At 37.1% G+C, this 25,861-nt stretch overlaps 1 protein-coding gene across 2 annotated transcripts in view; it reads left to right on the top strand.

Moving 5' to 3' along the window:
• The window catches only part of LOC108707429 (ephrin type-A receptor 6), a 431,367-nt gene that overhangs the window by 257,592 nt on the left and 147,914 nt on the right, over positions 1–25,861 (top strand). For both annotated transcript variants that reach the window (XM_041581591.1, XM_041581590.1), the window contains exon 6: positions 14,824–14,948. In XM_041581591.1, coding sequence (XP_041437525.1) covers positions 14,824–14,948 — 125 coding nt within the window. The remainder of the gene's footprint in view (positions 1–14,823; positions 14,949–25,861) is intronic.

The following is a 25,861-nucleotide window of genomic DNA, read 5'->3' as shown; positions in this document are numbered from 1 at the left end:
GATACCTGTACCCTGACTAATGACTGCTTATAGTGTCTCTGTAAACACATTCCCACATTTCCGTTCAGTCTACTATATTTAATAGTGTGACTGTGTAAATCATACAAAATTCAGTAGTTAAATGTCATTTTCAATGGAACTTTTGGATATTATCTGTGGAAAGCAGTAGGACAGGGATTTGGATTTATGCACCTTAATATTACATACATTTTCTTGCATTGTTTTATTTAATAGAATTTTCTTAAATATTTTATTTCTTTCTTTCTTATAATGTGAGTAGGGACTGAGTTTTAATGGAAGGACTGTTGCGTGAAATAGTCAAGCTGATAAGGTGCTTTATGTACATATTTGATGTCATGCATCTTGCCTATTGACTACTTAATACCCATATGGAGGATGATATTTGCAACCAATGTTTCCACTTATATTACTTTTAAAATTTGAAGGTAACAGGTTCTCCACAAGGCATATAGAGGTATGGGACCTGTTATGGAGAATGCTCAGGACTTGGGGGTTTTCAGATAACCATAATTTGGATTTTCATACCTTAAGTCTATTGGAAATTCATGTAAACATTCAATAAACCCAATAGGCTGGTTTTGCCTCCAATAAAGAATCATTATATCTTAGTTTGGATCAAGTACAAAGTATTGCTTTATTATGACAGAAAAAAGGGAAATCATTTTAAAATTGTTTGATTATTTGGATAAAATGGAGTCTATGGAAGATGGCCTTGCGGTAATTCGGAGCTTTCTGGATAACTGGTTTCCTGTTAACAGAGCCCATACCTGTATGATTTTATATCATGATGTGTCTTGACAAAAGAAAAACATTTTTATTAAACCTACTTTTGCATATCCAGCTTCATAGCTTTAATTTATATCAAACATGAGCTTGACTGTTGCCAACCTGCTACATGTGACTATTATTATTTTTATTAACGTGTAAATTAACTCACTCTCTTTTTTATGTACATTTTATCCATACACAACATTGCAATAGTCTCGTTCACTCACGTTTTCATCCTTGAAAAAAAATTGCTTTACTGTCAAGGAGAGTTGCAGAGCAAACATAACTTTTTTCCGAGTGCCCGGAAAGCACTTAGAGGAGGTTCTCAATGAGATAAAAATGAGAAGAAATACTCTAGAGATCCATCAGGTACAAATCAGTCCATTACTTGAAAAAATAGCACTTTTAAGTAACGCACATACTGTTTTATTGGTACCCATTTCAATGAGAGCTGCTGATTTTTTCTTAGTATCGTGGCGAAAGCTCGATTTAAGAATTCTCATGGTAGTATTTGGAACCAGATGCTAATGGCACACGAACCTCAAAGGCCATATTATAATGCACATTTGCATAATACATAATGCATCAGATATAAACACGTTGACTTAACAAGGCCTCTGATTGAACCTTTCAAGAAACACCAAATTCAAAATTACACTTGCCAAGAAGATTCAGCATTCACTCAGTAGTAAAATATTATTTTGCCATTTAAGTGAGAATAAAGTAAGCTCTTTACCTTTTTACCTATATAAGTAAAATAAAATGTATTTCTAGAGACCTGATATCCCACTTTATTTCATGGTCTACTCTGTCTACCCTGCAAGCACTGATATAACCTCCTCAAGAGCTGACCATCCCAAATAAAGGTCTGTAGCTGAACGGCTGATGACTATTTGCCACTCATTGTTTCAGCTAAATTGTGCACTTTCTGCTTTTATAGTTATAGACCCCTCTTTTACCAATGATTGTTTAGCTCGACTACTGCTCTGGTCCCCAATGACAATATAAAGGCAAATACATGTGTCTTTTGTATATATGGGGTATCTATCACTTTATGGAATGCATCCCATTGATTTAAAACCTTCTGTATAATTTCAATGGGGGTCATTTATAAACTTCATTCAGTGCATATACATGATTGTTTTGCATGTTTTCCCCTAAACTGAAAAATCTCGCTACTTTGCTGTATTTCCTTTATTTTTGCAAATCGTTGAGAGATGTGCGTTGTGCAGAAATATTTGCAAATGGGTTGCAAATGAGATGGATATTTGATTGAGCAGGATCAGTGTGCATGGTGACTGTGTGCCAATACAGCATGGATGTTGTGAATATAAACGTTTAGCGAATATTTTCTGGACCACCAAAGTTGTGTCATAATTAGAATGTGGTGTGTGTTCATAAATATTTTCAATTTGTGATTATGCTTTATTTAAAAAGCTTGTTATGTTTGCATATTAAATTCACCTATCTTGTCCAGCTTTATAAATATAAACATGTGCAGGGCAAATATGTTCACTGTGCGAACCATTCTGTGCAAAGTTTATAAATGAGCCCAATGTGTAACATTAGGTCTCTGCCAAAATTTCTGGTGTGGGCAGTGATGTCACTAATCACTATACCCTTAATGGTGTAGTGGCATAACCTCATGCCTTTTTCTTCAAGTACATGCTTCTGTTCTGGTTAAGAAATTTTGCCTGATTTGTGGCTGTTTTTTACCTTTGCCTGGACCTTAACCCCTTGATACTCTTAAATTGTACTTTTCCCTGCCTTATCTTGCTGTGCTTAAAAAAGTATCTGATCTGATTACATTGTAGAAGCTCGATATTTCTCAGGCTGACCTGTTCAAAAAGTAAGCATGAATTACCTTCAGCAGCAAATGAGAGACAAAGCATCATAAATCTGGATTATGCACAGCTATACATACCAACAAACAGAAGGGCATAACAGAGATACAATGTGCAAAAACATCCTGTACAGAATGTATGCTTAGACTTTAGCTTTAAGACTTTGTTTATGGGTCTTTTTAAAAAAGTAATATTGAACCAAATCTGTATTAATGTTCTGCATAACAATACAATTTAGTGAGATTCACTGCACCTTAACCACTGGGTCAGGTGAGCAGCCTCAGCAGCCTCAGCAGCCCCAGCCCAGCAGCAGCCTGATTGGTTGCAGTCAGCCAATCAGGGCTGACTCTGCCCTATTTAAGGCCAGCCCTCCAAACACTCCTTACTGGAGCATTATTGGCCTTCCTTGTACTGTGGCAGCACCCCTAGCTAGGTTGTTCCAGCTCTTGCCCATTTCCCTGTGATTCTTCCTTGCCTTGATATGCCTTGTCCCCCCCTGTCTTGCCTTGCCTTATCTTGTCTGAACCCTTCCCTGTCTTACCCTTCATTGTCCTGAACTTTGTCTTGTTTACCTTGCCCTGATCTGCCTTGCCTTCCCCTTCTGGTTCTGCTCCAATCCTGGTTTTAACCTTGCCTCGACCTTGCCCTGCCCTGCTTTCCTTGCTCTTCAGTATCTTACTCTGCCTTTCCCTGCCTTGACCTTGTAGCGACCTTGCCTTGCCTGTTCCTGATTCTTGCTTCCTGACCCTGCCTTGTACCTTGTACCCCCTCATCTCGCTCTGTATCTTGCTCTGTCTTTTCCACCCTCTCCTGCTTTCCGCTCCAGTCCTCTCCTGTTATCTGCTCCAGTCGCCTCCTGCTATCTGCTCCATCCTCTTCTGCTATCCGCTCCAGTCCTCTCCTGCTTTCCATTCTAGTCCTCTCGCTATCCAGTCCTCTTGCTATCCTGCTTTCCAGTCCCCTTCTGCTCCAGTCTCCTTCTGCACTCTATCCCCAGTTTGATCCGATCTACACCGGCACCATCCTGTCCCATCCAGTCTGTTCCTTTCCTGACATTCGCCCTCTCCATCCTGTTCCGCTCTGCACCTGTTCCAGTCTGACTCATTGCCCTAGTCACCCTGTTCCTGCCATTTTCCTGTCTGTGTCTCGTGGGTTCAGCCAGCTCTTGCCTAAAAGACTCGCTTTCCTCCTGCTGCCTCCACAGCACACGCTATGTTATCCCTTACACGCATACTGGGACCTATCGCTATTTTAAGGGGGACATTGTAAATGTTGTACTTTAAAGACAGTAACAGGTAGAGGGAATATAATTTTGACTCAGTGCTGTGCAGTATATTGCTTTCTAATTAAACCAATAGAAAAGAATAGGTAAATCACTTTGATGGGGCACAAACAATTTATTTTGTCCTGTGGAAGGACCTGGACTATGAACAGGAAGGTGCACATGTTTCTGGAATATTAGGTGTGCATTATTTAAACCATAGTAGTTTAAGAAGAACGTTATAAATGGCAAAGTGTAGTGGAAATTCAAAATAAAAAAATAAGTAGAAAAGAGGTTGAGGAAGCTAGTTTGCATAGTTTGATAAAACCAGAAAAATAGTATTATTATCTTTGCATTATACTAATTATATATATTTCTGTGCACTAAACTGGTTTTATGAGTTACAGATCTGTGGGCTCAATTAAAATAATTGACTTGCCAGAGGTATGAATGAGTTGACATCTATAAACCAGTGACCGGTGAGCTTATCCACCCACTAAGCTTCATAATCTAATATTACAAGGAAAAATATTTTTGTTCTGAGTTTAATTGAGACGTATCACTGACATTACCGTTGGCTTTGTGTGCACCTAACAAAGAAAACTCCACTATGTCCCTTTTACTCTAGTTTACAGGGCAGACTAATGGTCACATTTATTAGCTGCTGCACTGCTTGCAAACATAACCTTGTATTAAGCACGTCTTTGTGATAATATATTGCGTTATCCTGAACTTTAAAACCTGATGTTTTTCAGAAGCAGTTTACAAAATGAACAATTTTAGCGATAAAACAAGTGATAATGTAATTCTTTTCATTTTTCAATGCGAACATCAACAGCGTGCCTGAAAGGTGTTGCCTTGATTACTTTGTACTTACATTGTACAATTTATTTTACAAAGTCTCTACTTTTTTCTTCATTAATGATTTGAGTTTATTAACTGAATTAAGTAGTTTTGTTTGAAAGGAGTTGTTATTGAGTAGTTATTTAGCTCCCCACACTGGTGCAAGGTAAAACCTGCAAAGACTGTTGGGCAAGAGCACAATTGGTCAGAGCATTGGAACTTAGAACAGCATTAGCTGCCTTAGAGGTATATTTACTAATTTTTGAGTAAAAAAAAGCACAAAACTTGTGCAAATTTTTTCTCAAACATTAACTTATTTAAAGGAGAAGGGAAGGTTAAAAGTAAGATTAATCAGACAGGTCTATATAAATACATCAGTAAACCCTCAAAGTGATGCTTCTCTAAGGCCTCTGTCAAAAGAAACACTGCATTTCTTTTATTCTATTGTGTACACATGGGCTTCTGTATCAGACTTCCTGTTCTCAGCTTAAACCTCCAGGGCACAAGCTTGAACATGCTCAGTTTACTCCTCTCCCCCTCCCTCATCCCTCCTCCCCTGCCTGCGGTAATATGAGCCCAGAGCTACGAGCGAGCAGGAAGTGATGTCACACCAAGCTAATATGGCAGCTGCTATGTTTAACAAACAGAGAGAGCTTCTTGAGTTGTTCACTCAAATATGGTAAAGCATTCTACAGAATAATATAGCATTCTAGCTTGCACTATTGTGGTTAATCTAATGGCAATAAACTGCCATGGTAGCATTACTTCTCCTTTCAGAAATAAACCATGGCAGACTATTAACACATACCTTTTTTTCACGGAAAGTGGCATGCCAGTGAGGATTACAGTAAGGCTTAAAAAAACTTGAATGTTTTAAATAATAAACTGCCAAAATAAAGCTGTTAGAGACAATTTCCATTGACTTCTATTGAACCTCACCAGCTTTTAACAATATACAATCATTTGCTCTTGAACATAGTAAATAGCAATTATAAAAAGTGATATTTTGATTCCTACAAAGAGCTCTCCCATTGAAGTGATGCACTATTATAAGATACCTATAATTATACTTTGCAGATTTTGGCTTTTCATATTCTCTCTAGCTCTCTACTTACAAGAGACTTAACAATACCATGTATGAATTACTGATTAACAAACAAAGGAAGGCACCCTCTTTTAAATGTAAAATGTGTTTTTGGGGAGTTAAGTAAAAAAAATATCTTTAAGGGGCAGATTTATCAAGGGTCAAAATTTAAAGTTTGTAAAAATTTGGAATTTGGCAGGTTTAAGGTGGTGAATAGTCTAATTCAAAATCTTTAAGGGCCAGTACATTATAAATTTAAAAAATCAAATTTGAATTTTTTTAAAAACTCTAATCCAATTTTAACTATTCCCTATTCAAATTCAACTTTTTTTCTACAATTTTGTTCAGCATCCAAAAGGTTTGATTGTTGTTACTTTCCAATCACAAGTATAACTATGTCATACAGTGTTAGAATATTTGGTTTATTCATTGATTAACATTCCTAAAAGATAATTAGTGATGGGCGAATTTATTCGCCAGGCGCGATTCGCCGCCAGCGAATAAATTCGCGAAACGCCTGCAAAAATTCGCGGCATAATTTTTTCGAAAAAACGGACGCCAGCGTCAAAAACGGGCGCCGGCATAAAAACAAGATGAATTTTTCACCATTTTGCCAATTTTGCGTGAAATTCGTGAATTTTTCGGTGAAGCGAAACGGCGCAAATTTGCCCATCACTAAAGATAATATCTTTTTTTTTATCACATCATACACACAGTATTGTTTCACAAAAACAAATTACCAGAGAATGTTTTCTTATGACTTTGTTGTGCTGTAACTTTTTGTTGACAGACAACATAGCGATCTTTTTGACAATACAAACTGGGAGCAAAATAACTCAAGTGAAGGAATATATATCTTTAAAAAAAAAACCTGCACTTTTGCTAAATCACAGTTTAGCAAGATGATCCCATGAACAGCATCCTAATATATGAAAACAAGCAGCTGAATATGCCTGCTATCCAAATTGTTCCCAGGGCTTTGGTGTTGGAGCAAATTAGCAGTAATTCATATTCAAACACCCACAGTTGGCATCTGAATTTTATAAGCTTTGTGGATAGGCAGTCCCAGAACATGGTTACGGTAAGCAAGAAAGTATTATAAGGAATGTTTATGACAGGTGGCATTGTTTTGCTGGAATTTTTATTATCTATCTCTGGGGACCAACATTGTGTATAGTATCAGGCGGGTGCATTTGTTTGCTAAATTCTGGTTGTCTTTGATGACTGATGCATGTTTATAGTTAATGTGTTTGGCTCACCAGCATCTTTTATAGATACCCATGATTCTCCCCTTCAGATGTAAAAAAATGAAGGGCATGTACCACAATAACTGTATTTTGAGTGGAGTGCGATTTGTGTTTTTATAAATTGGAATACAGCAAAGCTGACATTTTGTTTCCTTTTGATTTTATTTGACTTCAATTATTAGTGGGAATCAAGTACAAATGAGTTAAATAATTAAAGTTTGGAAATTAGCATGACCAGCATAGTCCTATTAATATATCTAGCTGGATAAGTCCTGGATTAACTGTTAAGGACGGGTAGAGGAGATAACCCCTCAGTCACATGCATAATACTAAACAAGTATCTCACCAGAACTCAAGTGACAGGGGACTTCTCCATGCCCCAGACTTGGCAATGAGCACATTGAGAGTGCATATTGGCTCAATTCATTGAGGTACTGGCATTTAAACAGGCTCCTGCACTTGCACATAGTTGCCACTAATTAGTGATGGGCGAATTTATTCGGCAGGCGCAAATAGTTGCTAATTTCAGGTTTCCGAATCCGCTGAATAAATTCACAAATTCGGCACGAAATTCAGCGACAAGTAAACGGACGCCAATTGACTTTAATGTTGTTGGCATCAGAATTGTCATTAGCGTCAATTTTAAAGCCCGCAAATTGATGGCGGCATCAAAATTTGCATTTAGTGAATTTTTTGCCTGTTTCGCGAATTTTGTGGCAAAGCGAAACAGGACAAATTTGCTCATCACTACCAATAATCCATCCTGCCTCTGCTGATGAATGGTGCTCAGCTGTACCTACTGAAACTGGACAACACTGGAGCCACAAACCTGGACCTGTCATTAGCTCCATGGTTTCCACAGCAGGTTGCTTTAATAGGTGCACCCAGTAAATCAGATGCAAATGCCATTTGGAAAGCATGTTCTGGTGACATAGCCCCTACTCTGAAAATGCTAAAGGCTTCTTGCATTAAAACATAAGTGCAATTTTGTCTAATTTGATGCACTGGGCACAACAACAATGGACACAACTCATTTTGAGTCATGTGTTCTTAATGACCCCTATTGAATGGTTCTTTTGTTTTTATTTTCAAAAATGTTCACCCATGTTGACTGTCATTATTGATGGACGAATAAATTCGCAGGCTCAAACTCATGTCCGTGTTTCGCCGCCGGCGTATAAATACGCGAAACTACAATGAGAATTCACCAGTATCTAAAGATTGTGGACGTGCGTCGGAAAAGTCAAAACTGCCACGCGTCAACACTTTTCGGACTGCCATTGACTGTAATGCCGGCGTCAAAATTGACAATGGCGTCAAAATTAAAAATGGCGTCAATATTGAAGTGGGTGTCAAAATTTGGATTTCACAAATGTTTTGCCGTTTTGCGGGAAATTCACCATTTTTTTGGCGAAGTGAAATGGAAGAAATTCACCCATCACCACATATCATTTCAAGGCCCCTTTGGTGGAACTTTTTTAAAATGCAAAAATCAAGGGGTGTTCTTGCAAGGCATTTAAGTTCAATATTTTAAGTTGGGGTCTACAAATCATTTTTATAATCAAGCAAAATCACCCCTACTGAAATCAGCAATTTGTCAAACCATTAGATTACTTTAGCTCATTTCTTTTAATGAACTAGTTAGTGGGATGTTGCATTGTGTGTCCAAAAAAAGTCATCTCCATCCATATAGATAAAAGAGGTTAACGACATTAGTAGAATCCCATCTTATTCCAAATGATAGCTTGTTGTTATATATACATTATCTCCATTGGATTGAGTATCATCAGTGCTGCTATCACATCTAATTCCTAATAGTATTTTGTTCAGCTTTATATATGTTATCTTCATCCGAGTGAGCAGTCATTGACATGGAATGCCACACGCCAACATGAAAAGAAGATTAGAAAGATCAAACGGCATGCTTGTTTATGATCGATTTCTCTCGGCTTTCTGCAGTGTGTTTATCAGGGAGACAGAAGTGAATCAAATGCATTATGCAATGGGTCATTTATTACATATACACAGATCAATGCTAAAATTGTTCATGAGCACAATGTAGCAGTGAAAAGGCACTTTCTCTCATACAAAGTGTTGCTGCAGCAGGATAATGCTGGGAGTTTAGGCAGTTGGGTGTCATCACTCATAAACATGAAAAATACAAACTCGACCAGACACGATCAGTCATTTATGTTCCTTCTTGCTTTGACTTCCCATTTGAACTGACATGTCTTAAATCAATAGCAACTCATTTTTAACATCCGGACATTTTCGCTGAATTACTGTCTTGTCTGCTTTATTATGTGATGCACCGGGTTTTCATTTTGAATATTCTCTCTCCTATCAGTGCCTGATCTGTATTTGTGGTTGCATTTCATAAGAATAAACAGATGGCAGGTTCCTTTCTTCTCCTAACCTGTATCAGGAGAGTGTGAAGGTTACAGTGACGGAGAGGAGAAAACTTCAGAAAAGAAAACACCCCACTTGGATTTCACTGAACTTTTTGACAAATGCATACAAACGACATAGTAACACAATCACAGCACATGTATTGCAATGAAGCTTCATTTAAACCTAGTTTATTTTCTTATCAGGTAGACAGGGCTGTATTTAAGACTGATGCTGCCCTGGGTACCAGACCTTCCATTCCATGGTCCTTTACTTTATAATTTGTTTATTGAAATGCATTGAAAATACTGTCTCTGCTTTTGCTGATGGTACTAAGGAGCAGATTTATCAAGGATCTAATTGAAAATTAAAATTTTCGAATTTCGAGTTTATTTTAGTTTAATTTGACTAGGCAATAGTCCAAATTCTATTCGAAAAAAATTAGAAATTAGATTTTCGAAATATATCATGTACTTTTAGATGGACATCTTTTGGGTAAAAATGTTTTCCCCAACCAAAGGTGCGGGCTAATAGAACCTGCATTACAGTTGAGGATAACAGTAGTTTTTTTAAAAAAAAAAAAAAATGTAGCCCCACCATGATAGGCTACACACACCAGGAGGGAGCTCCCGTTGTGAGCAGCCATTTCCTTACACTCACATGCGCATAATGAAAAGCTGCCCGAATTGCTCATTATGTGTATGCGAATGACCAGACATGGCTGCTCACAACGGGAGCTCCCTCCTGGTGCATGTAGCTTACAGTAGAGCTGGTGGAGGGGCTTTTGTTGGGGATAACATTTTTTTACCCAACAGGTGCCCTTTAAGAATTTGAATTAATTTAAAAACTGCTGAATTTTTGTTTTAGCTTAAGGGAGACCTCCTACAATCAATTTGGTGTCATTTGGTGGACTTTTGAAAAATATTTTTTTTTTTTTTAAAAAAAAAACTTGAATCGAATTCGATCAAATTTGGTTCCAATTTGATTCAAGTTTTCAGGTCTATCCTATTCACCTGAATTTTAAAAAAAAAAAATTTTTTAATAAATTTAGATTGGTCATTTTTTTTCCGAATTTCAAGTTTATGGGAGTTTTTACAAACTCCCATAAACTCGAAATTCGACCCTTGATAAATCTGCCCCTAAATGGGCTGAACTATAAGTTTCATGCAGGATGCTTCCACTTTGCAGAGTGATTTGACTAAATTGGAAAACTGGGCAGAAAACCGGAAAATGAGGTTCAAGTTATGAGCTCTGGTAAAAATAATATAAATACAATTTATCAAGGGTTAAATTTCGAAGTAATAGGAGTTTTTTGGAACTCCCATAACTTTGAAATTCGAATAAAAAAAGACCAATCGAAATTTATTTAAAAAAATAAACGTTTTTAAATTCTGGTGAATAGGCTGTATTCGCAGTTTTAGCTCGTATTTAGATCAAATTTGGCTTATTCATATTGATGTACACAAAAATAGCACAAAATTCTAATTTTTTTACTTCAAATTTTCACTTCAACCCTTGATAAATCTGCCCTGTAATGGCAGTGTGAGTTTCCTTAATTGAGAAGTATCTAAGGATTTTTGTAGATAACAAGCTGTATAATTCCAGACAGTGTCATTCTGTGGCTATTAAAGCAAATAAAGTTCTGTCTTGCATAAAAAGGGCATTAGCTTGAGGGATGAAAATCGAATTATGCCTCTTTATAGGTCCCTGGTGGGGCCTCACCTGAAGTATGCAGTGCAGTTTTCGGTGCTGGTCTTTAAGAAAGATACGGTATAATGGGACTGAAGAGAATGCAGAGATGTGCATCTAAACCGGTTATGGGGATTATTGGGATTATTTTTTTCTGGAGAAAAGGCAGTTGTTTGGGGAAATGGTTACTCTTTACAAGTAAAATAGAGATCAAAGAAACTTTCATTGGAAGCAGTGTAGGTGGTTCTTCATGATGAGGGCAGTAAGGTTGTGGAATGGTTGGTCTTAACTTAAAGGAAAACTATACCCCCAAAATGAACACTTAAGCAACAGATAGTTTATATCAAATTGAATGACATATTAAAGAAACTTACCAAACTGGAATATATATTTACATAAATATTGCCCTTTTACATCTCTTGCCTTGAACCACCATTTCGTGACTCTATCTGTGCTGCCTCAGAGATCACCTGACCAGAAATACTACAACACTAACTGTAACAGGAAGAAGTGACGAAGCAAAAGGCAGAACTCTGTCTGTTAATTGGCTCATGTGACCTTACATGTGGTTTGTATGTGTGCACAGTGAATCTTACGATCTCAGGGGGCAGCCCTTATTTTTTAAAATGGCAATTTTCTATTTAGGATTACCCAATGGCACATACTACTAAAAAAGTATATTATTATGATAATGGTTCATTTACATGAAGCTGGGTTTTACACATGAGCTGTTTTACTCAGTATCTTTTAATAAAGACCTACATTGTTTGGGGGATATAGTTTTCCTTTAACCCAACTTAACTATGTAAATATGTCATTACCTGAATGAAAAGCATCTGTATGTGCAGCATTCACTTACTTTTAGTGCTTGCACATGAGATAATAAATTAAGCGTACAATTTACAAGGCTCCATTATTAGTGTCAAAAACTGGTTTAAAATGGGTAAACCTTTAGGGGCAGATTTACTAAAGGGTGAATTGTCACCAGCGACCATTGTCACCACTACGCTAATTCACTGAAATGTGAAATTGCGACCTGGGCGACGAATGCTGGCGACTTGTCGTTAGCAATACTTCTTCAGTGTGAGTATTTCATAGGGAAGATTCACTATCGTTCATTTATGCCTAGTGAAAAGTCGCTAGTGATCTTACGCTTAGGTCAATTTGAATAGGGTGGGTACATTAAAGTTGTATGGACGTCTTTATTGTTGGTGCAAATGCTTGAAGTGGCCACTTTTTATTACAAATTTCCAAGGAATGTTAATAAAGACAAAAGAGATCATATAATGCCATACACATGAGCCCACTGTAAAATGAATGGTCCATGCCCCTTCAAATATCTGGGGGAAAATGTTAATCCAAAGAAGTTTAATTTAGGACTTTTGCAGGCAATCCCGTTTATAAAAAGGGAAATCCACCAGCGGTTTTTCAACTTGAAAGCATTTTCGCCAGATATGATGTAAGTGACGTAAGATTGAGGAATATGTATACATTTTAGCAGTTCGCCTGGTCTTAGGTGGCGAAGTCAACTCTGGCGAAAGAGGTAACGTTCAGTAAAATCTGCACTTTTGTGAATTTGCAGAGCGACGACAATTTGCCTGAGCAAAAAGTCGCCTGGTAATAGAGTGCCAATGAATGCTAGAGATGGTCATCTGTGCCTGTTAGTGAATTGCCGATGTCCCAGCAGTAGTGATGGGCGAATTTATTCACCAGGCGCTAATTTGCGGCGAATTTGCGCGATTCACTGCCAGCGAATAAATTCGCAAAACGCCCGTGAAAATTCACGGCAAAAATTCACCGGCGGCAAAAAAAAATAAAAAAATTCTGAAAAAACGGGCGGCAAAAAACGGATGCCGGCGTTAAAAAAGGGCGCCGGCGTCAAAAACGGGTGCCGGCGTCAAAAAACGGGCACCGGCGTCAAAAACGGGCGCCGGCATCAAAAACGAGACACCGTTTCGCTAATTTTTCGCTGTTTCGCTAATTTCGCACGAAATTCACAAATTTTTCGGCGAAGCGAAACTGCGCAAATTCGCCCATCACTACCCAGCAGATGTGATTTCTGGCAAAAAGTCATTAGCGTTAGCCACATCGTCCTTTAGTAAATCTGCCCAATAGAATTTTAATAGGGAAAACAATGAATTTAAGGGCAAACTTCATTTTTCACACATGGCAGACCTAAGTCAAATAAAAAAAACCATGTAAGTCCTTTTGTATACCAGAATGGCAGTCATGCTACAATTTCATAGAAAGTCATAATTTGCTTAGCATGGAGAATCCTCTTGAAATGATATCATGGTCCTGAACATAAAATGTAGATCTCCTACTTGTCCCTTGGCCCTGCAGCAAATGGTTTGAAACTTTATGGAACTTGCGCTTGCTTTGTGGCTTTTGACTACAAGGAACAAACCTGTTTGTGATTGAATGGAAACATTATACGCTTTCCAGCTGGCAGATGAAGCTTAGATTGGAAGCTGATTGTATGTTTTAGAGCAGTACCCCATTTCTATTCAATTGCATGGTGGGTGAATGACATGTCCCTGATTTATGCAATTCATATAACACGGGAAGGCAGTTGAAAACCCGATGCTTCCTTTTGATAAACGACAGTTTTGACTTCTATTTAAACAAAAATAATACACTTTAACATGTATTATACTTTGTATTTAGCCATAGAACTGAAAGCTGCTCAGAATCTGTACCACTGGATAAACATTATAAAATTGCAACCTTTAATGAATATTTTTTTCTTGTGTGTATATAAACGACCAACTCAAGTACACAAGATTTGATCAATAAAAGGAGAAACCAATTTTATGGAAGTTTTACAGGAATATTAAAACTATAATAATTATTTTTAGGTCAATTTGCTTAGTGACATTAATGGAATTGAGATGTTCATAATTTGGCATATTTAACTGATTATAATGCAGGGTCTATGATATCCCTAAACTATCATTATTATTAACAATATTATTTTCCTCTATACAAAGAAATGAAGCCGTGTTGCAGACAAGGAATAATTCACCTAATTTGCCACTGGTTTTGTCTCTAGACACAAGAAATACAAAGGCATAATATGTGTTTCATGTACATGTTGTATCTGCATCATTGTTGGCACAAGTGGATGGTCCCTTGGTATTCACTTATATTTGCAATTGACACAATACTTTTGTTTTATGAGTGTATTATTATATATTGAATGGGAATTATACAAACCAAAATGTTAATGTAATATAAAATTGCTGCTCTTCTGATCAACATTGTAAATTACATTTATTTTCTTTTTGTATTAATATTAGCAGTTGAATACACGATTTTAAGAAGTTTAGGTTATGCTTGGTTCCACTGCTTCTGTTCCAATGTGTGGAACAACTGAGCAGAAAAGCATCAGGAGACACTTCCTGCATCAGTTACTTAGCTTTTAGGTTAAGGAAGTGATCCGGCTGCAACTTCATGATATTTTTATGATCATTAGTTGGGCTCTCTAATAATAATAATAATAATAAATGAAGACAAAAGAGTTTTCAATATTCACAGTGAACATTATTAGCATGAACCTTTGTTGATCCTGTTATTTCTTTTAGTTATTGCTTATTTCTGAACCTAAAAATTAACAAAAGTGAAATCAATATTTAATTTCACCGGTAATGTTTATACTTCCTTTTCCTTTTGTCCCAGCCCCTTCATTAATTGGAATGGTGAGAAAAGACTGGGCATCGCAAAACAGCATTGCGCTCTCCTGGCAAGAACCAGACTATCCTAAAGGGCTTATTTTGGACTACGAGATCAAGTATTATGAGAAAGTAGGTCTTGCTCAGCATTCCTGGAAAACACTCAACATGCAAGTAGTGATTTATTTCTAAATGTTAAGCAAACTTGTTTCCAGTATATACTTGATGTTTTCAGATGTGAAAGAAATGTAAAAAGGACTTTGGCTTGATACGGTATACTTGGCTCAATGATCACAAATGCAGCTTTTCTTTGAAGGAGGCTCTTTAAACCTAAAACAGAAATGACTTGCTAAATAAAGAGCCTTGTGCAACATGGATAAATATGTGTTTAATGTTTTTAGACAATCGTCAGCACTTAAACGGTTTACTAAGGCTATGGCGATTAAACATCAAATCCAACGAATTGTGTGATAATATCCAGAATAACTTCTGTGGATTGGAGTGTTTGGAGTGTGTGTTTAGGGGTTTATAATTAGTGATGGGCGAATTTAATCACCAGGCGTGAATTTGCGGTGAATTAGCGCTTCACCACCGGCGAATAAATTTGCGAATTTGCCACGAAAATTTGCCGGCGTTGAAAAAATGTTGACGTCAACGACGGTTCCGCCGCCAGCGCTAATTTTGAAGCTGGCACGATTAACGGATGCCCATTGACTTTAATGGGCGCCCGCGTCAACTTTGATGCCAGCGACCATTTTTTACATAGGGGAATTGTCGCCAGCATCAAAATCTGACATTTTCACAAATTTCGCTGGAAATTTGCGAAATTCGTGGCGAAGCTAAATGGGACAAATTCGCCCATCACTATTTATAATAACAAGCTTTGTACTATTCTTGATAATTACCTCTGTGGTAAGAAGACCGTATCCATCCATTGCGTCACCAGTACAAAATGGCATAACAAAAAATGTTCTTAGGACTATGGCCATAGAATCATCTTAAAGTGGAATGAGCACAGGCCACAACTGACTTTTTATTCAGCAGAAAATTTTTCAGGCTACAAGGGACCCTAGTGTTTCCCTTGTGACCAAAAACATGTTGTTTTGGAACACAATGGAATTCTGGAGCAGCATGGTGAGATAATTTTTGGGAAAGTCTGTTATTTGGTATAAACAGCATAAGGATTGGCACTAGTTGTGGACCTGCTAACTGCCCATGCTCCGAAATTGCCATTTCGGAACAGGCAGTACTTTAGAGAAGAACTGTATGCCTCCCTGAACCATCTATTAGCTCTTGAAGGACAATGAAAGGCTAATCCAATATGTTAGGCACCCTCCAGTTAACTAAAATTGTACTAAGTATTTTTCCTGACTGGCACCCACTGCAATCTTTTTTGTTTTTCCCAGGGATTCCCTGCATAGATTGAATAGTGTGATTTCATGACTATATTTTTCTCCCCGGGCAGGTACATTTTTTTCTAACAAGTGTGCTGGTCCAGGGAAAAACAGTGATTTAATTTGCTAGGGGTGCTTAATATGTAATAGCAATTTGTGCCAAGTTACCCATGATGCTATTTTAAGTGAATAGAAGGGGATCCATGGATTCCTACTTCATGATTAAAAGTTGAGTTATCACACATTTCTTAACTTCATTTGTAGTTATTTATACTTTACTCCACTGCCAAATGATTTCCATCTTTCCAAATGTGGCATTATTAGTGGAACCAAAATGTGGTTAATAATTCCCAACATACAGTATACAAACTTCAGTGTTATTGTGAATGTGAAGTCCTTTTTATGACAGCTTTACATAAATCTTTGTATTGAATTTTTTTCTTTACTCCAGTTTTGAGAGACCTTTTATATATCAGAGCCCTCAAAATAGAACTAAACAACCATGCAAAGTCTAGAAATGCTGTACCTAATAATGTTTAGGTTTCTTTACCAGATGCCACTCTCAAATTCTGGAGAGGATCTGTACCTCTGAAGATGCCAAAAATAATTTTGAGCTGAAACAAGTTGTCTACTCAGTAAAAGCTTTTTCCAGTAACCATTTCTGGAGTTTCTTCCCTACCTTACAATTGATTGGCATTGTCTCTGTAGATGGCCCTGTAGCACTCTATCTTTTTATCCTGTTGAGTCTAAGCATGTGTTTAGTATCACTTCAACTGATTAGAAAATAGCCCTGCAGCAGCAGTTTCTTTACATCTTATGTTCAATTGGTGAAGATTTTATGTCAATCCCTACGCGAGGTGCTATACAGTTGTTCAGAGTACACTGAGCATGTGGAGTGCCACTGACACCAGAATAATAGATTAATAATATCAGAAAGATGGGGAGCGCCTCTTTGAAGCTTTGAAGGTATGTTACTGTTGTAATGCTGCTGTGTCCCAGACCTGGTACAATAAACACTCAAGATACTGCATTTCTATCTTAATACTGGATAAAGTGGTTGAGAACAATGACTCTGACCCAAGCAAGGTAGGGAAAGTTTAAAATTGGCTCTATGGATTTCAACTGGATAATCAACATTATACATAGGTATCCAAAAGCAGAACATTGGAAAACACAAAGACAAAAATATACCTTAGTAGCAGAATGCCACGTTTTATTTTCAGTTTTTTAATTTGTCTAAAAACTTTTGAGCCCCTGAAATGAAGTGATTGTGTTTTTTTTATGCAATCTTTTTGTTCAACCCACTGAATTTAAGCTGAAAGTCTGCAGTTCAACTGCATCTGAGTTGTTTCATGTAAAATTCATTGTGGGAATGTACAGAACCAAACATAGAAAAAAGTTTTCTCTGTCCAAAGATTTATGGGCCTAACTATAATTGTCTACATCAGTGATCCCCAACCAGTAGCTCGTGAGCAACATGTTGCTCTCCAACCTCTTGGATGTTGCTCCCAGTGGCCTCAAAGCAGATGCTTATTTTTGAATTCCAGGCTTGGAGGTAAGTTTTGGTTGTATAAAAACCAGGTGCACTGCCAAACAGAGCCTCAATGTAGGTTGACAATCCACATACAGGCTACCAAATGGCCAATCACAGCCCTTATTTGGCACCCCATGAACATTTTTCATGCTTGTGTTACTCCCCAACTCCTTTTACTTCTGAATGTTGCTCACAGGTTCAAAAGGTTGGGGATCCCTGGTCTACATCATACCAAAAGTTTAGTTACATGTGTACAATCCCTTTAAGTGAAGCTTAATGCCTCTTGTTTTTGGTTTTAAGGCAGTGCTATGTGTGTAGCATGATACATACGAATACCTTTCTTTTTTAGCCTTCTCGCCCGAACGAATATTGTTCTTTTTATAATACATAAGCAAAGTTGCCCTAGAACACTCCATCATACAGATGCAGCCACTTTGGTTTGTCTGTTTGACACAGAATAACTAAACACAGATATCCCATTTATCTCATTTAACACAGAAAACTGTGACACAACATCCCATCTAATTAAAGCATTCACCATTGTGAACAATGGTGCTTTGGTATGCTAATGAAAAGGTTAAATGCATTAAATGAGTTAAGATAACTTTAGATAACACAGTTTATTCAATTAACTCTGAGTCATGACGCATTTAACTCACAAATCCAAGTGGCTTCATCTGTACATATCTGTACTAATGGCATAATCTGTTAAGGTCCCCACAGACGCAAAGATATCTCTTGCCGAACTACTGATTTTAGGGAAGCCTGACCAATCCTTCGAAATTATCGTGCAGTTAGTGGGATTCGAACGATCATACATCTTACGATTTTTCAGCCGACATCTGTCAGGAAATTGATCAGCCAGGTCAAAAAAATCTTTGTCGGTCCCAGTGCAATCTATCTATGTTTGCAGGGCCAAGCAGGCAGCTCCCCTTTGTTTTCCTGGCAAATTGGTCCTTTTAGTTGATGTTAAATTCGTACGATCGTTCCGAGAAGATCGTGGTCTCACGATCAGGATCTGATCTTTTAAAAATCTCAACATCTATGGCCAGCTTAAGTTTGTGTGATCTGCTAACAAAATAATTTTCCAGGGACCTCATCTCTGGGTTCATGATCTTCCATTTCAGCTGGAAATGACTGAATTGAATAAAGTCACTACTAAGCTTGGAACAGCTTTAGGGGCAGACAGATGGTATGGAATTACGTTGCAGCCTAATTTAACATTTATAAAGAGAGGAACCAGATTATACAGAAGCACAAGGGGAAACAATCTTATTTCATCATAAACACATATAAATACAATATCTTCTTTGAGCAGAGAGATAAAATCCAGTAACAGATATTATTTAGTCCATCGGTTTTCATAAACTTTTATTGTTTAAGTACTGAGCTGCTTCAGTTATAACAAACAATGAAATGGAGAAATGGGAAGTAATTGGTCCCCTTGTTGTGTGAACTCTGATTTTACAGTTCGTAACATTTATAGCTAAAATATAATGAGATAAAGTGTGAGAGAGTTTCATTTTCGCAGTTATGAGCAGATCCATATACAGTATGTATAGTATATAAATGTTACTCCCTTGCTTGTTTCATGTAGATTAGGGGGTTATTTACTAAAACTGCCATCCACAATTAGAAGCATATTTATCTATAAAATAATTGAAAAAAATCGGTGCGGGGAAAGACTCAATAAAATCAAGCAAAAATTCGAATTATACATATTTTTTTGGATCTGATGCCCAAACCACTCGGTTTTTCTTTGGGTTATCACCCTAAAACCCCACATTTTACAGATCACAATATCTTTAAATTGTAAAAGGGACATCTGCCATTGACTTCAACATGACCTCAGCAGGTTTGAGATGGCAGATTTTTGGTTTCAACTTTTAGCAGCTTAGGGTATAATAAATCTCTAAAAAATGTCGTTTTTTTCCACGAAAAATTTGAGTTTTCCCCAAAAAAACTCAACCATAAAAATTCTAGGTTTAGTAAATAACCCCCTTAATGTTACTGTATGTTGAGGAAGCAGGAGAAAAAGTTAAAACTGACTCCAACTTTGCTAGAGATTGGTATGCCCAGTTGCCAAAACAGCATTCCTAAAGGGATGCTGTCACGGCAAAACAGTTTTTTTTTTTTTTTACAAAATGCATCAGTTAATAGTTCTGCTGCAGCAGAATCCTTCACTGAAATCTGTTTTTCAAAAGTGCAAACAGATTTTTAAATATTTAATTTGGAAATCTGAAACTGGGCTTAACATATTTGTAGTTTCCCAGGTGCCCTTAGTCATGTGATTCTGATAAACTTCAGTAACTCATTACTGCTGCACTGCAAGTTGCTAACCAGATAACAGCTCCCTGACACCTGCATTGCTAAAAATGCACTCATGCCCCATCTGTGGTGGATGTGTGAACAAGTAAATATGGTAGATATGACAAAAAGTAAAAATTCAAGTTCAGCTAACCCATGTCGTGACTCCTTCAGTTACATTGAGTATGAGAAACAATAGCTTTTATTGTGAAATGATGGCTCTTTCTGAAAGCACATGACCAGGCAAAATGACCTGAGATGCCTATACAACAATATTACAACTAAAAAATATATTTTTATTGGTTAAGAATAAAATTTTTAATGGTATAATAAATTACTTGCAAAGTACACTGTGTTATAAAACCTATAACAAAAAATAATGAAAAACATTTTTTTCAATTATGACAAAAACAACCCCATATTTGTTTTTCTCTTTTTTTCTATAAAGGTTGAAGTGAACTGATGTCCAAAGTAATAGCCAAAGCAATACTTCCTCCTCTCTAACCTCTTAATTAGTCAGTGACATGAAGGAGGGCCACATGGGACATAATTAGTTTGCTTTTAATCCTGAGCGCACAAGTCAGATTCAAAAACAAACTAACTAAACAGTTATGTCCCATATGGCCCCCTTCAAGTCACTGATACTGGTTGGTTAGAGAGATGTAAAGGAGGATTTCTATTAGACATCTGGTCGCTGCAGCCTTTGTACGTTCAGCTTCATACTGATTTGTCTAGTATGTCCCTGATTTTTCATATGATGCGGTGAACATGTCAAGAGTCAAGTCTTGACTTAAGTCCTCACTTTTGACTTGACTCTTGATCTTGAAAATTATCTGTCTGCCAGCTCAGCCTTGTTATATCAACAATCAGTTTAAGGGTAGGACTACACAGGCGTTTTTGGCGTGATCCGACGCGCTGCGCAAAAGCTCAGGCGTCAAGTCGGATGCGACAGAAGTAAGGTAAGTAATAGCATTGCCGGATGGTGTTGCAGCGTTGATCTGACGCGACACGACTGTCGGATGCAGACGATGCCCGCTGCGTCTGGATCCGACAGTCGTGTCGCGTCGAATCAACGCTGCGACTTTATTCGACATTTGTATATCTTACCTTATTTCCGTTGCATCCGGCTTGATGCCTGCGTATTTGCGCAGCACGACGGATCGTGCCGAAAACGCCTGTGTAGTCCTACCCTTAAGTGACTGTTTAAAGCAATATAAGCCTTTCTTGGCAAACTCTTGTAGAATCAGATCACACTCACTTTACCTGCCTTGTTACATGTTTGTAATCCAGCAGACCTGAACCTGCTTATGAAAGATACTGGGAACTGGGATTTACAGTGCAGTGCCTCCGACTAATGGGCACTGAGGAGTACACCTCTAGGGAACTCTACTAGGAAAATAAAACACACAAAGCTTTGCTGCAAAACAAATATAAACTATATATAAAGATAAATCAAGGCAAACAGTATATAATGCAAAATGCAAATCCTGCACTGGGGATTTGTGGGGTATATCTAACTTATTGACACAGTTCTTAAAGTGCAACAATCCCACTCTCACCTTGTTGGGATATTGAAATTACCAGTTCAGTCCCTGGCAATATGTTCCTTCCTTAAGAGCTTTTATACAACCCAGGCAGCACTACTTGCCCCAAATTTCCTTTGGACAAGGACATTGCTCCGATATAGCAGACTCATGATAAAGATCTGTCCTGATACAGGGGACCACACTGGAGCCTTCCAATACACACAAAGCTGTTTAGGAGTTCCACAGGCAGCTGAGCTCTTCCTTTATAGTTGGAGCTCTAAGTTTCTCCTCCAAGCCGAGCACACCACAGTTTTTTCAGAGTTCCTGAATGTATTCTTAGGCAGCTCTCTCTCTGATTCTGCAGGGATACCTTTATCACCTCTCCTGGCCCACCCTGTAGATTTGGGGCCAATGATAAGCTCTCCTTGGGTCCTCATCTTTTCCCATGTCCTCTGCGGCTCCCAGCAAGCATCGGGCCTTTCTCCCATCCCCCCAGGGACAGGGGGAAGGGTTTTCTGATCCCCTACATCAGGTAACAGAAAGACTAAATTTGGAAAATTTGTTTGCTGCTGATTCCTGAAGAAACATCCTTATATTTAATATTGATCATACAATATCTAAAGAAATTAAATTCAAGTTTATGGGAACTTATTTTAAATTAAATAATTTTATCAGTTTTCCTATTCACCCTTAATTTTGATATTTGTGTAATAGAATTTTATTACTGGCTTAAATGGTAAATAAATCAAAACAGTGCTTCTACAAGCTCCCTTCTTAGAGAGATGAAGTGCCAAATTATGTCAAGTATAAGCAATGTATTATATTAACTAGGAAATTACTTTTAACCACTTATTACTGTTGTGGTAATTGCATTTCTTCATATGATTTGTAGCCTGTATTCCAGCATATGTATCAGTATGTACAGCCCTCAAGTCATAGCAAATGTTGTTCTTGTAGCATGGAGGCAGATTAGTGCACTTACAAGAAAGCCAACTTTGCATTAATATTATATTACAGTGGTGTTGTCACTTGTTGTATTAGAATTAATAATTCCCTTTCTAATGTAAATTCCTTTAATATACTGTAAGATACCTTTAATGAAGGCAACAACTTCCATTCATTGCATAGAATTGCAATGAATTTGATGAACATATCAGCAACTATAAAATTTAATACATTTAGGGAAAATTATGATTTTTTCAGATTGAATGATTTCCTATGCCTGTAAAATGTATTATTAATGTGCTGGAAATTAATGTTTTTCATCAAAATTCTCATTCTGACTTATGTTTTCACTCTTTATAAATAATGACTCTTTCTAGATATTTTGCTTTGTCTCTATTGGCTTGAAAGAGAAATAGAAAAGAAGAGGGATTGTTTGTTGTTCATGTGCTGAGACGTATTTTTCTTGTCCCGACACATCTCTAGTTTAGGTTTATCATTACAGGTATAGTATATATTATTTGTAATGCTCCTGACATGGGTTTTCTGGATAAGGGATCTTTCTGTAATTGTGATCACCATATATTGTCTGCTATAAACCATTTAAACATTTAGGAGGTTATTTATCAAGGGTCGAAGTTAAGATTCTATGTGAGCTTTTTAAATTCTCGGAAGAACGCTTGACTTGAATGGTTTCTAATTTAAGAAAAAACTTGAATCTAAAAAACTTGAATCAGTAAGTTTGGGGGTTAATAACCCGAAAACTCAAATTGATTGCGGAAGAAAACTTGAATCATTCGAATGGATCGAGTTTTCAAGAGAAACCCACCAAAAAAGACATGAAGATCATGAAGGCTATACATCATCAAATGGTTCAAGGGACCTCTGCTATTGACTTCTACATAACGTCAACAGGTTTTAGATGGTGTATTTTTGAATTTGAGCAATTTCCAGTCTCGGGGTATACTAAGAGGCAAATTTACTTATGTTCGAATATCGAGGGTTAATTAACCCTCGATATTCGACTGCCGAATGGAAATCCTTCGACTTCAAATATCGAAGACGAAGGATTTACCGCAATTCGTTCGGTCGAACGATCAAACGAAAAACCGTTTGATTGAACAATTAAATCCTGCGAATCTTTAATAAGGATATAAAATAAGGATTTTAATCCATCGATTGAGCGCTTTTTCTTCGACCTAAAAAAGCTTGCAAAGCCTATGGGGACCTTCCCCATAGGCTAACATTGACTTCGGTAGGTTGTAGGTGGCAAACTAGGGGGTCTAAGTTTATTTTTAAAGAGACAGTACTTCGACTATCGAATGGTCGAACAGTCGAACGATTTTTAGTTTGAATCGTTCGATTTGAATACGAAGTTGTAGTCGAAGGTCGAAGTAGCCAATCCGATGGTCGAAGCAGCCAAAAAAATAATTCGAAGTTTTTTTTATTCTATTCCTTCACTCGAACTAAGTAAATGTGCCCCTAAATCTCAAGTAAAATTAGAGGGTTTTTTTTTTTAACCCAGAAAATAAATTTTTGACACAAAATAACCTTGAAAACTCTGATTTTTTTCTGTGGAAAACACAACTCGAACCCTAGTAAATCTGCCCCTAAGTAAATAGAATTGTTTTGCCACCAATATAGATTCATATTGCATAAATTACATCAAGTACAAGGTACTGGTATATTGTTACAGAGAAAAAGGAAATCCTTTTAAACATTAGAATAATTTGCTTAAAAGCACTCAGTAGGAAATGATCTTCCCATAATTCATAGCTTTCTGGATAATGGGTTTCCATATAAGGGATCTCATTATTTACATTTGCCATTAAAAATTGTAATTTATACAGAATGAACAAATACAACGTATCTGTGAATGGGTGCAATAATTATGTTCCCCATTAAATTTCAGTTCTGGTGGTTTTCTCTGTACACATTGCAAATTACGCTGCTTGAGCAGTATTGCTCATCATTTGTGCCCCTCAATCACTCAATAGACTGTTCACAAATTCAAATGTATTGGATAACAGTATATTCCTTATTATGTAGTGCAGTGTTTTCTAACCCTCCCCCGAGCTTTATTTACACTGTATATTTGGTTAGAGTCTCAGTCATACATGTGCATAATAGTAAATAGATTAGCAAGCTTCAGTTGTGCAATTGCACTGTGCTCAGATGCTTCAAATGTTTAAAAGTCTATCGAAGTCCCTGATTATTGCACATTCAGTAGTGAATTACACCCAGTTCTGAGATTGAATCTACTAAGGCGATGCAAGCATCCAAGCATAGCAGCACTCACAAAGACAGTAAGGCCTAAAGGAAAGTATTTCAGAAAAGATTAATTTCTCTTCCACATCTTGTGCCGTTATTCATTTTTTGCAATTTGCCTGTCCAACGCAAATGCACCAATTTTTATCAGTGATGTCATCAAGATAACTCCTGGTTCATGTCATCACATATATGTGGTGGAATGGCTTCCATCTTTTCAAATGAATGGTAAAGTTATGGTTTAATAGTGTATTAAATAACTAGTGATGAGTGAAAATGTTTCTAGGTATATGGCAGGCCATCTTTGGCCTAAAGGGCTGAATACTTTGGCATACCCAGAAGATATGGTAGATAAAGTTCTTCCAACACGATGATGGATGATCTATGAAGCCTATAAAGCCTGTCCGCATTATAGTGTCAGAACATTAATGTTATAAATGTTTTCCTTTAATCAATGGTGTTTTTATGGTATTATCTCAAATAATTTGCAGACCTTGTAAGATGAGGTTCCTATAAAGTCCTATTCTACTTGTCCATAAAGGGGTGCAGGGGGATCAAGGGATCATTTCAATGTTTGGCATATCCAGAAAAATAATTTAGCATAACTATTGCTCCAGTTGCAGTAAAAGGAATGTTTTTACATTTTTTTTACAACCTGTTTCTTTTCTTTGTACATATTATAAGACATTGGAGGAGTGGATCAATTATGATGTTTGACTTTATGTTGTGCACATCCAGGTTGCCTTTCCAGCTAAAATATCATGTAAATTGCTTTTACAGTTTAAAAAAAAAAAAAACAACTTCCAGATTGTTATATATTTGTAGAAGTGTAGCATCTGTAGAGCTCATTAGATTACTGCTCACTTTAACTGAAAGTTTTAAGTGCTCATTCATGGGAGTTAAAACAAAGCTTAGGAACTGGCTTGCTTCTTAGTTCAGTTTACGATTCATCGGAAAAAAGATTGTGGTCAATATGGATTATTCATTATTTCTGCATTGAAGCTGTCATTATGATACGGCCCTGTTGGTGCATGCAATCTGACAAAGATGTAAATTAGCAGTAATACTAATTTT

This window comes from Xenopus laevis, chromosome 2L, assembly GCF_017654675.1.
Source record: "Xenopus laevis strain J_2021 chromosome 2L, Xenopus_laevis_v10.1, whole genome shotgun sequence".
Lineage (NCBI taxonomy): Eukaryota > Metazoa > Chordata > Amphibia > Anura > Pipidae > Xenopus > Xenopus laevis.
Note: the sequence above shows the minus strand (reverse complement) of the source record. Positions and strands in the feature narration are given on the sequence as shown.